The following is a 12,557-nucleotide window of genomic DNA, read 5'->3' on the forward strand; positions in this document are numbered from 1 at the left end:
ACAACCATGGAGACATCACACACCCCTGCCGCAAACCTACATTTACTGAGAACCAATCACTTTCCTCTCTTCCTACACGTACACATGCCTTACATCCTCGATAAAAACTTTTCACTGCTTCTAACAACTTGCCTCCCACACCATATATTCTCAATACCTTCCACAGAGCACCTCTATCAACTCTATCATATGCCTTCTCCAGATCCATAAATGCTACATATATATATATATATATATATATATATATATATATATATATATATATATATATATATATATATTACATAGTTCTAGATGTACAGATATAGCTTCTACGACATGTAGGGAATATATATATATATATATATATATATATATATATATATATATATATATATATATATATATATATATATATATATATATATATATATATATATACTAAGGATTATATGAATTTGATTTTAAAACACCTTTCTTTACCCTTAAAAACCTAACATAGTAGTTTTGCGCGATCTCAACAGGTGGTGCTGTACGAGGTATTAACGCTCACGTTTTGTGCATTTTTTTTTTTTTTTTGACTGGTATAAGCAGGTGCTTTCCCATCTCTTACAGAGTCTTTGGTCAGGTATAAAGAAATTTCGATTGATGGCTGCCAAATCAAGGTCTCCCTTCTGTGTCGTCTGGTAGACTCAAATTTGAACTCGTAGTTAGCTGTTCGCTCCATTGAAAAAGTTGTGATTTTTCGTAGTAAGACAACTAACATATAACGACCATACGTAGAACATAATAGAATCACTGGACTACTTTTGTTGGGAAAAGAGAAAATTTAGGAGCTGGGAAAAGACGTGTATAAATTTAGGAAAATAAGGGAAAGAGAAGACAGGAAGACAGACAACAGCATAATATAAATTATTATTTTGTAACTCTAAACAGCAGACTAGACCACAATAGATCTCATACATAAACAGATAAATAATTTTTTTTTGGTCTTCAACAAATTTTTTGACGAGAAAAAAATGGTGAAATGTTAATATGGACCAAAGGCTATTTGTATATGGAGAAAGGTAAATGAAAAAAGTAGCATATATTTGTATTTGTTTAACACCATCTACAAGGGCTAAATTTAGTCTCACAGTAGATATGCTATCAACATGAATTATACAGTAGGGGGCTTAGATCTAACATTGCAATGGGTGACAGAAAGATGGATAATTTTCGAGCTTATTCATTCATAAATATGATACTAGAGTTAGAACTGATTACATGAAAATTAAATAAATGTTGACAAGAAATGAAAATATTACGTAATGAACAGCGTGTCATGAACATTCAGCGATAACTACTATGCGTACAATTCTTTCCCAAGATATACATATAGTGTGAACATTACGTAACACACACACACACACACACACACACACGAGTGTGAACTTTACAAATTGATAAACATTTTGTACATTGTAGTGTATATCCTAAGTGAGCAAGCTTGACCACAGTACTACATTGCTATATATGATTCAGTAACGTGACACGTAAGCTAACAATGAGTTCGAAAATGAATGGTATAAGCTGAAGAAGAAAAAAAAGACGAATGAATTAAAAATTGCCGATCGGGCAACTCTGTGGTTCTGACGTCTACACAGTGTTAAGTACACTTGGCGAAGATAGATATATCGACTCATCGTAAAACACCCAAAATTGAACAAAAAAGAAAGAAGACGATCGGGTGTCAACTTTAAAACACAAAAAGGAACAGAAAAAAAAGAAGAAAACCTCTCCAAGCGCTGAATGTAGACAGATAAGTGATGTGGAAGGAGTCATTTTGAAACTCATAGAATACCAGATGTCACCAGCGTTGACACCAGAGTAGATAGAGACATATCTGTGTCAACGCTGTGATATGGGCACTGTGTTCATTTTGAAAGCTTAACCAGAGATGACTGGCGTTCACTTCGGCACATAACAGTGAATTAGTCTTAAAAACCATCTGTACCAAGGCAGATTCACATGTAGATTTGGTCCGACTGATGTAAAAAGAGAAGGTTTGAACTGGTCGTATACGGGATATGGGGGAAAACACAGAGCACCAGCCACAAGTAATGTGTCGTGATGAAGAAGAAGAAAAGGACGCGAAAAGTACAGATCCAGGTAAGGTTAAAGAACCACATCAGTTTCTTACTTTCATCCATAGTTAATCTAGGACGAGACAGGGTATAAGAAAGGGGGCGGGGAAGATCTGACGTCGTTAAGGTATGAAAAAAAAAGAAGAAAGAAAAAGCCATTAAGGGACAAATGCAAGGGAGAGGGTAACGGGAAAGCGATGCCTAGGACAAGTGAGGAAGGGATATTATTTTACAGCATCAGATGAATTGTCTAGCTGTATAAGATACTCAAATTATCGATAAGGAAAAGGTCGAAACGAATTGCTCACAAAGGACGCACAGAATCTCAGCTGAGGGTAAGTGTGGAAAGATGATGGAGAGGGAATTTCAAAAATTGCCGGGGAAAAACAAAGTCAGTAATATATTCATGTATGAACACTAACCATAGGAAACCGCTTGAATAATATCGACAAATGAATCACAGTTACGAAACGTAAGCTGGAAATATTTTGGTCGGTCATGTTATTTGGTACAAAAGGTTATAATAAAAGTAGGGAAGGACAGGACTCAAAAGAAGAAAAAAACATCATACACACACTGGAAACGATAGGTATGAAGACGAAAATTAGATATAGAGGATAAAATAGATGGGAATATACTTTAGAGAGGGATGGAACGTTTGCTAAAGGGTATATTTAAACAGTGAATAAGCCGGAATATGACCAAGGTACGTCTAGGTTCTGTGACGGAACACCTATTTCTAATCCACATAAATAACTTTCTGAAAAGGTAATATCATCCCTGAATATTATTAAAGAAGTGTCAATGAACAGGGAACGAAGAAAAGACGTTGTCAAGTTGCAACTGTGGTGGTGGTGGAGAATTTAATCCCAGAAAATGCAAAGTCATCAAGATGAGGAGTCTGAATAGGCCAGACACTGAGGAACGTGTGGGCATGACAGATTATAAGTCGTACTGCAGATAGAGACCTTAGAGTGAACGTTACGCCGAACTTGTTACCAGAATATCCATACGTGCAATTAATTGATTATCTAGGGGGAGGGGGGGTAACTTAGGATTCATGTAGATGCTTTGTGGAAGTTGTGCAAGGGAAGCTAATAGAATTGTTAAGAAGTATCTATCTGTCAAGAGAGCAAAGCGTGTGTGCGAGTTAGAGGTGAAGAGGATGAGTGGTTCTAGATGAAGGTACATCTGCGACAAGGATATGTGATGACACCATGGCTGTTTGATCTGTTTATGCGAAGGGTGCTAAGGGACGTATGGTAAATTTTAGGGCTTTAGAGAGAGAGAGAGAGAGAGAGAGAGAGAGAGAGAGAGAGAGAGAGAGAGAGAGAGAGAGAGAGAGAGAGAGAGAGGTTGCAATCTGTTGGGGGGTATGTGGCTCAGGAGATGAGTCATTTGGTGTTTGCAGAAGCTGGTGTCTAAGTTTGATAGAGTATGAGAGGAGAAAGTTTAGAGTAAAATGTAAATAATGATAAGGTCATTATATGTATCATGAGAGAAGGATAGCCTCACTGGAATTTCGTTTTGAATGGAGCGAATTTGGAGGAATAAAAGTGTTTCATAAACTTGGGAGTGGATATGGAATCTTGGGAGCTGAAGTCAGCCATAGGATGGATGAGTGGTGGAGGGCTAAGGTCCTGGTTACTATGAGGAGAGTGTGCAGACAGAGAGGCCACTGTCTGATAGGGCAAAGATGGAAATGTTTGTTGGTACGGTAATCCCAGCAGTGTTGTATAATACGTGGGCCTTAGATAGAAAAAGGAAATAAAGGGTAGATGTGTTGGTAATAATGCTTGAGGACAACATATGGTGTGAAGAGGATAAGGTAAGAGAAAGGTATGGTGGTAAGGAGAATATGGCCGAGAGAGCTGAATATGATGTGCTGAAATGGTTTGGACATATGGAGAGGATGATCAAGATGTATCTGTCAGAAGTGTAAAGGAAAAGAAGGGTAGACCAAACTGGGGATGGAAGGTGAAAGACGCTTGAGTGGCCGGAGTGTAAATATGCAAAACGGTATGAGGTGCGCACAGGCTAGAACAGATGGCAGCAATGTGGCATATGGGGAGCGACGTGCAGTTACTCTGCTGAAGCAAGGCATATGAAGCGGTCAGGGGAGACCACGGAATGGTCAGAGGATTGAAGCTTCTGGTTTTGGTGCCTTGCATATGACGGCTAGAGTGCATATGAGCAAATAAGGCCGTTCTTACTCTGTTCCTGGCGCTACCTTACTTACAAAGCTGGACACGAGAAACATCTATGAAAAACTAACTTAACCTCATTAGATGGGTTGGCATTCATGAATACATCTCTTTGTCTAGTTTCAGCCAGTAACACAGTCTTTGCATAAACATACTTTTCTTTGAAGAGGCAAATATGCCAGACAAACTATTAAAGGTCACAAGTAAGTAACATTCATCTACCGGAAATGATACAACTTCGAATTATTGGTGAGTCAACATTTTCCTGTCACCATCACCACAGCAACAACCCTTCAAAGACTTATAACCTAGTTTGTGATATTCCAGATCTGTTCTGGGTCTGGCTTTTGGTGAAATATGCCGTCACTGAATGGCTTAATGCAGGAGAGAATCGACCCTGAAAAGTATTTTGAACGTTTGCCACAAAATTATTCTAATTTTTTTTTTAATCATTTTGCAATATTTTTCTCCCAAAACTTGATAGTGATTTTAAGTACAGATAATAATTCTAGTTACTTTCATTGCTAAAAGTAGTTAAGTTTGAATCATGGTATTATATCTGACGTAAGATAATATACTAAATATTTTCTTCAAAATTTTAAATATAAATAATTAAAAACTTTACAAAAAAGCGGCCACAGCTAATTGTACGTAACAAAACATACCTTTATCAGTAGGATGTTTTGCTGGTCTATCCTGACCTTTCAAATTGGAGAAAAGATAGCCTCATAGATGAATAAGCAAATCGATAAAAAAAAATTGCAAAATTAAAAATTTAAACGAAGTACTCTGTCGTGCTTTACATGTAATCATCGCCAAGTGCACTAACACCTGATCACTTCAACTTAATTCGGGAATTATTTATTGGCTTGGTATATCTCGTACTTCGAATAAGAACTATATCATATACTTTGCACCAGAGTTAGGATGATTTTTAGCTACACTGTACTTTCAAATCAAGATTTTTCTTCATATATTCATACAATAATTACCACAACAAACAATAATTGCAAATGTCCTAGTTTCATATGATAAAGATTTACACGTACGAAATTAATCAAATATGATAGATTTTTAAGCCTTGATAATATTATATGACTGCAATTTTATAAGAAAATTGACATATTAAGACCATTATCTTCATTATGGTACTAAAATTGTGGAGAGGTGTGCTGTAGTATTGAGATCGCACAGTAGTTATTCGGAAAACTAATAGACATTTATACTTCAATACTTAGGGACTTTGACCTTAGATAGTGACTCCAATAATTTTATATGTAAAATAATCGTATAATATGAAATTTTTTGTTCCATATTTGCTTCTATCGAGTAAATCAAATAGAAATTATAAGAATACTTGGCTACTGGACAGTGATACGCGGCATGTGACGTCAGCAGCAGACAGCTTGTGTGTTTTGATGATATTTGACAGCTAGCGAAATTGTTTTATTTTATGAACCTCAGCCTTCGGTATGTAAATATTATGCTTTAATTGTGGTAGTAGTTCATTAGATAGCCAAAGAGAGTGACTTAGAAGAGCTTGTGTTACTTATATGTATGTGAGTGGATGTGTATTACAGGTTGTCATGTGGCTCAGAGCTGCACATTACCTTGGCTCGTGTCTTTTCCTCTTTCAGAGTTGCTCTGAAAGGATTCCCGAATTTTGTGAGTAAATGGAATTTCTTAGTTGGTAATGTACTATGCCCCTGCCATATTCAAGTGAAATAACCTTTGGTTGTAGTGTGGGGCGTGTGGTGGAATATGACCCAAGGTTAAGGTTGAGGGCTCACGCCCTTTTCATGTTAAGTCTTGATAATTACCATATTGTATTACTATGGCATGTGGGGGATAAGTGCACTCTGGCGGCACGTCTTTTATAGTTTTCGTATTGGCGAAAAGCATATGAAGTTACTAAAGACTGGGTTAAGTTTGGAAGACAATAAAATCTCAGAAGTATACCCAACCTAAGTATTCCAAACCAAGGTAATAAAAAATGGTAATTGTCCAATACATGTCTACTATGTTTACTATTATCTGACTGTGTTCTACAGAGCTTTTGTAGTGTTTGGTGAATACAGTGATAGTTACAGAACATAGTTACACATCTTGACAGTGTTAAAAGAGGCAAATAAGGGTTATGCATATCTGGAAATCTATGGGAGTCATCAATGTAGAAATATGTATTTCATTTGTAAAATATCGTCAGAACCTTGAAAAACCTCGTTTAGTAGCTGAGATAATAATAGAAATATATCATTAAACTCTTCTCCTGTGGATGCTTGTTCAGTCACCTGTGTTGAGATCTGATGTCATTTTGGTATTGCTATTCCACGAGTGTGACTGATGTATCTCTGCTACGGTATTGGACATAAAGATAATTCTTAACTACAAGGGTGGTTAGGTTAAGTTTTTATATGTTCTGGAGGTTTTCTAGAAATGTATTACCAAATTTTATGTTAATTGAACCCATGGTTTTTCCCCAGATATACTACTATTTCCTTATTGAGTATCATTCAGTAAAAGAAATAGATATACCTGTCCTCTGCAGGTATGTCTGTAATCACCATGAACGTAGAACACAAATGGCCATCTTCCAAGGCCAGTCTCGATGCAGAGTGAAGATAGACTTTCATCTCAAAAAGTACTTGAAACATAAATAAGCATGTCCATATTTATTCCCTTGATTCACATTGTGTGTTGTAAATTTCATTATTATAAAAGGTGAAGGCATGCCTTTGAAATACACTGGTTAAAAGCCAAGTAAATTCGTGTTGCTTTGGATATTGTGATATTGTTTAGAGAATACAATTTTAGTTTTGGAGCATATATTTTACTGAGTATTGAATAGACTAATACTAGTGAGGAATATGTGTATGAAGTAAAATATGGGGTTAAATGATGTTCATGAAGGTAAACCACATGTCAAAAATTAACAGAACCTATGAAAATTTCACCAAGCAGCCAAATGTTTAGTAGTAATATAGGAGCATTGAATTTGTCTTCTAGAGTTTGCATGGCTGCTCAGTCAGTATGCTGACATTTGGTGGACTTTGCACAATGCTCATTCATGGATTTAATTGGTATACTGCATTGACTAGAATAATGAACATTGATAAGTTTTGACTCCTAGGGAAGTTAGGTGTGGTTTTCATGTGTTTTGTGTATTTTTCATAAGTGTAATACGTAATTTTACCTTGATTAACCCTCACTTCCATCACCAAGTCATTCCACAACTGTTATTATATTCTCTACACTCTACAAAGTTCATTACTGAACAAAATAGTTGATATCCAAAGCTCATGGTGAGATGGAGTTAAACTAGACTTTTTCCATGCAGTTTTACTGGCATGTGTACTCATCCATGGCAGTGTATATATTACACCCAGTTGTTTTAGTAGATGGAAGGGGGAAATGTCTCATTCATGCATCTGTCTCTTGCTCCATAATGTTTTAGATTTTAATATTCAGAAGGACTGCCACATTATATATGATGGAAAAAGAGGAAAAAATTGCATTGAAACTAGCTTTGGATTGCTTTAGAGCATTATGTTGTATTCTCTGTATCAAATGAGGGGAAGTGTGAGGTTAGCTGTTGAATATAAATGTAGGTTAAACATGTAAAATATCAACAGCATCTCTGAAAACTTCACCTAACCTTCCCTAACAGTTGAGCTATGTGGTGAAAATATTCCAACATTAATGTAATCTGCTGCTTGAGACTACGCTGAATGGCTGTTTGTGGGGAGGTTGTGCATTAGTGTGAATGACCATTCAGCCTAGTTTGTCCATTGTCATTTGGCATCAGTAGGTTTGTAGAGTATGCTCAATCATCAGGTGTGTCTATTACTATATTTTGACTAGAATATTGAACATTATATGATTAGATAAGGTATTCTTACATTGTTGATTTTTGTGTTTCACATATGTTTACATTAATTAACCCCATATATACCCTGATATTCATAACCCTCAGCATCATAATATTAGTTGATATTGCAGATGAGTATGAAGTGCTTAGAATCATGCTCCTCAAGTTTATTTGGTTCGCTAACCACAACTTACCATTTTACAACAAAGCTAGAAATATCCAATGGTAGTTTTGATGTGTAGCTAGATTGGGAAATTATCAAAAGTTCTTGGGATTTATAGGATGCATTATTGCTTCTTATGATCATATGTGTTTTGGGTATCTCTTGTATTTCAACAACAGTCATTTATAATATACAGAGAACTGGTTTAACTTGTGAGAAGAGGGAAAATATCACGATTTACAACATTTACAGTGATTATTTTCTTTGCACTTCTTTTTTTGCGGATTAGTCAGATTATCCCGTGGAAAGCGTGTTGTTGCACTAGGAACTCCATATTTGTGCTAGTGAAAAAAAATTCTTGGAAAAAACTTGATGCAATCCAATGGGAGTCATATAGGCCTGTTTCTCATTTCTGTTCTGTTCATGATGATAAATTTAACCCTTTTTATTTTATCCTATTACAGACATTTAAAGGTTATAACTGTTTGCAGATCTTTTTTTTTTCTTATTAGATTGATGATAAAAGTCTAGTGCAACTCTGCATCACTGTTAGCTTTCTCTAGTGAGTGATATTTTGCAGTGATAGTGTATTATGTAGAGAACTCAATAAGAGAGATGGATCTTGATAGGGAACAAATTATTTTATTTCTTTGATAGAGAATAATGTGAGGTGGTGAGGGTTATGATGATCACGGTAGATGTGGGGTCAGCGCAGCGTTACTTTCAGTAGTAGGGAATGTGAGAAGGAGATGCAGTGAGTATTTTGAAGGTTTGTTGAATGTGTTTGATGATAGAGTGGCAGATATAGGGTGTTTTGGTCAAGGTGGTGTGCAAAGTGAGAGGGCTAGGGAAAATGATTTGGTAAACAGAGAAGAGGTAGTAAAAGCTTTGCGGAAGATGAAAGCCGGCAAGGCAGCAGGTTTGGATGGTATTGCAGTGGAATTTATTAAAAAAGGGGGTGACTGTATTGTTGACTGGTTGGTAAGGTTATTTAATGTGTGTATGACTCATGGTGAGGTGCCTGAGGATTGGCGGAATGCGTGCATAGTGCCATTGTACAAAGGCAAAGGGGATAAGAGTGAGTGCTCAAATTACAGAGGTATAAGTTTGTTGAGCATTCCTGGTAAATTATATGGGAGGGTATTGATTGAGAGGGTGAAGGCATGTACAGAGCATCAGATTGGGGAAGAGCAGTGTGGTTTCAGAAGTGGTAGAGGATGTGTGGATCAGGTGTTTGCTTTGAAGAATGTATGTGAGAAATACTTAGAAAAGCAAATGGATTTGTATGTAGCATTTATGGATCTGGAGAAGGCATATGATAGAGTTGATAGAGATGCTTTGTGGAAGGTATTAAGAATATATGGTGTGGGAGGCAAGTTGTTAGAAGCAGTGAAAAGTTTTTATCGAGGATGTAAGGCATGTGTACGTGTAGGAAGAGAGGAAAGTGATTGGTTCTCAGTAAATGTAGGTTTGCAGCAGGGGTGTGTGATGTCTCCATGGTTGTTTAATTTGTTTATGGATGGGGTTGTTAGGGAGGTAAATGCAAGAGTTTTGAAGTCTGTTGTGGATGAGAGAGCTTGGGAAGTGAGTCAGTTGTTGTTCGCTGATGATACAGCGCTGGTGGCTGATTCATGTGAGAAACTGCAGAAGCTGGTGACTGAGTTTGGTAAAGTGTGTGAAAGAAGAGAGTTAAGAGTAAATGTGAATAAGAGCAAGGTTATTAGGTACAGTAGGGTTGAGGGTCAAGTCAATTGGGAGGTAAGTTTGAATGGAGAAAAACTGGAGGAAGTAAAGTGATTTAGATATCTGGGAGTGGATCTGGCAGCAGAAGTGAATCATAGGGTGGGGGAGGGGGCGAAAATCCTGGGAGCCTTGAAGAATGTGTGGAAGTCGAGAACATTGTCTCGGAAAGCAAAAATGGGTATGTTTGAAGGAATAGTGGTTCCAACAATGTTGTATGGTTGCGAGGCGTGGGCTATGGATAGAGTTGTGCGCAGGAGGGTGGATGTGCTGGAAATGAGATGTTTGAGGACAGTGTGTGGTATGAGGTGGTTTGATCGAGTAAGTAATGTAAGGGTAAGAGAGATGTGTGGAAATAAAAAGAGCGTGGTTGAGAGAGCATAAGAGGGTGTTTTGAAATGGTTTGACCACATTGAGAGAATGAGTGAAGAAAGATTGACCAAGAGGATATATGTGTCGGAGGTGGAGGGAATGAGGAGAAGTGGGAGACCAAATTGGAGGTGGAAAGATGGAGTGAAAAAGATTTTGTGTGATCGGGGCCTGAACATGCAGGAGGGTGAAAGGAGGGCAAGGAATAGAATGAATTGGATCGATGTGGTATACCAGGGTTGTCGTGCTGTCAGTGGATTGAATCAGGGCATGTGAAGCATCTGGGGTAAACCATGGAAAGTTGTGTGGGGCCTGGATGTGGAAAGGGAGCTGTGATTTTGGGCATTACTGCGTGGCAGCTAGAGACTGAGTGTGAACGAATGGGGCCTTTGTTGTCTTTTCCTAGTGCTACCTCGCACACATGAGGGGGGAGGGGGAAGGTATTCCATGTGTGGCGAGGTGGCGATGGGAGTGAATGGGGGCAGACAGTGTGAAATGTGTGCATGGGTATATATGTATGTGTCTGTGTATGTATATATATATGTGTACATTGAGATGCATAGGTATGTATATTTGCGTGTGTGGACGTGTGTGTGTATACATTGTGTATGGGGGTGGGTTGGGCCATTTCTTTCGTCTGTTTCCTTGCGCTACCTCGCAAACGTAGGAGACAGCGACAAAGCAAAATAAATAAATATTTTTTTTTTTTCTTTTGCTTTGTCGCTGTCTCCCGCGTTTGCAAGGTAGCGCAAGGAAACAGACGAAAGAAATGGCCCAACCCACCCCCATACACATGTATATACATATGTCCACACACGCAAATATACATACCTACACAGCTTTCCATGGTTTACCCCAGACGCTTCACATGCCCTGATTCAATCCACTGACAGCATGTCAACCCCGGTATACCACATCGATCCAATTCACTCTATTCCTTGCCCTCCTTTCACCCTCCTGCATGTTCAGGCCCCGATCAGACAAAATCTTTTTCACTCCATCTTTCCACCTCCAATTTGGTCTCCCACTTCTCCTTGTTCCCTCCACCTCCGACACATATATCCTCTTGGTCAATCTTTCCTCACTCATTCTCTCCATGTGCCCAAACCATTTCAAAACACCCTCTTCTGCTCTCTCAACCACGCTCTTTTTATTTCCACACATCTCTCTTACCCTTATGTTACTTACTCGATCAAACCACCTCACACCACACATTGTCCTCAAACATCTCATTTCCAGCACATCCACCCTCCTGCGCACAACTCTATCCATAGCCCACGCCTCGCAACCATACAACATTGTTGGAACCACTATTCCTTCAAACATACCCATTTTTGCTTTCCGAGATAATGTTCTCGACTTCCACACATTCTTCAAGGCTCCCAGGATTTTCGCCCCCTCCCCCACCCTATGATCCACTTCTGCTTCCATGGTTCCATCCGCTGCCAGATCCACTCCCAGATATCTAAAACACTTTACTTCCTCCAGTTTTTCTCCATTCAAACTTACCTCGCAATTGACTTGACCCTCAACCCTACTGTACCTAATAACCTTGCTCTTATTCACATTTAACTTTCGCTGTATCATCAGCGAACAACAACTGACTCACTTCCCAAGCTCTCTCATCCCCAACAGACTTCATACTTGCCCCTCTTTCCAAAACTCTTGCATTCACCTCCCTAACAACCCCATCCATAAACAAATTAAACAACCATGGAGACATCACACACCCCTGCCGCAAACCTACATTCACTGAGAATCCAATCACTTTCCTCTCTTCCTACACGTACACATGCCTTACATCCTCGATAAAAACTTTTCACTGCTTCTAACAACTTGCCTCCCACACCATATATTCTTAATACCTTCCACAGAGCATCTCTATCAACTCTATCATATGCCTTCTGCAGATCCATAAATGCTACATACAAATCCATTTGCTTTTCTAAGTATTTCTCACATACATTCTTCAAAGCAAACACCAGATCCACACATCCTCTACCACTTCTGAAACCACACTGCTCTTCCCCAGTCTGATGCTCTGTACATGCCTTCACCCTCTCAATCAATACCCTCCCATATAATTTACCAGGAATACTCAACAAACT

General features: G+C 38.3%; 1 protein-coding gene across 6 annotated transcripts in view; it reads left to right on the forward strand.

Annotated features, from left to right (window-relative positions):
• The first annotated feature begins 1,850 nt into the window (after positions 1 to 1,850).
• Positions 1,851 to 12,557, forward strand: part of Arfip (ADP ribosylation factor interacting protein arfaptin) — a 128,831-nt gene continuing 118,124 nt past the window's right edge. The window contains exon 1 of one of the 6 annotated variants that reach the window (XM_071667058.1): positions 1,851 to 2,130. In XM_071667058.1, the coding sequence (XP_071523159.1) occupies positions 2,049 to 2,130 (82 nt within the window). In that variant the 5' untranslated portion in view covers positions 1,851 to 2,048. Of the gene's footprint in view, positions 2,131 to 5,556; positions 5,780 to 5,828; positions 5,975 to 12,557 lie in introns of those variants that run through there. The other 5 variants (XM_071667060.1, XM_071667057.1, XM_071667059.1 and 2 more) reach the window with 5 other exon arrangements.

The sequence above is a fragment of the Panulirus ornatus genome, chromosome 11 (genome assembly GCF_036320965.1).
Source record: "Panulirus ornatus isolate Po-2019 chromosome 11, ASM3632096v1, whole genome shotgun sequence".
In the NCBI taxonomy this organism is placed as follows: Eukaryota; Metazoa; Arthropoda; class Malacostraca; order Decapoda; family Palinuridae; genus Panulirus; species Panulirus ornatus.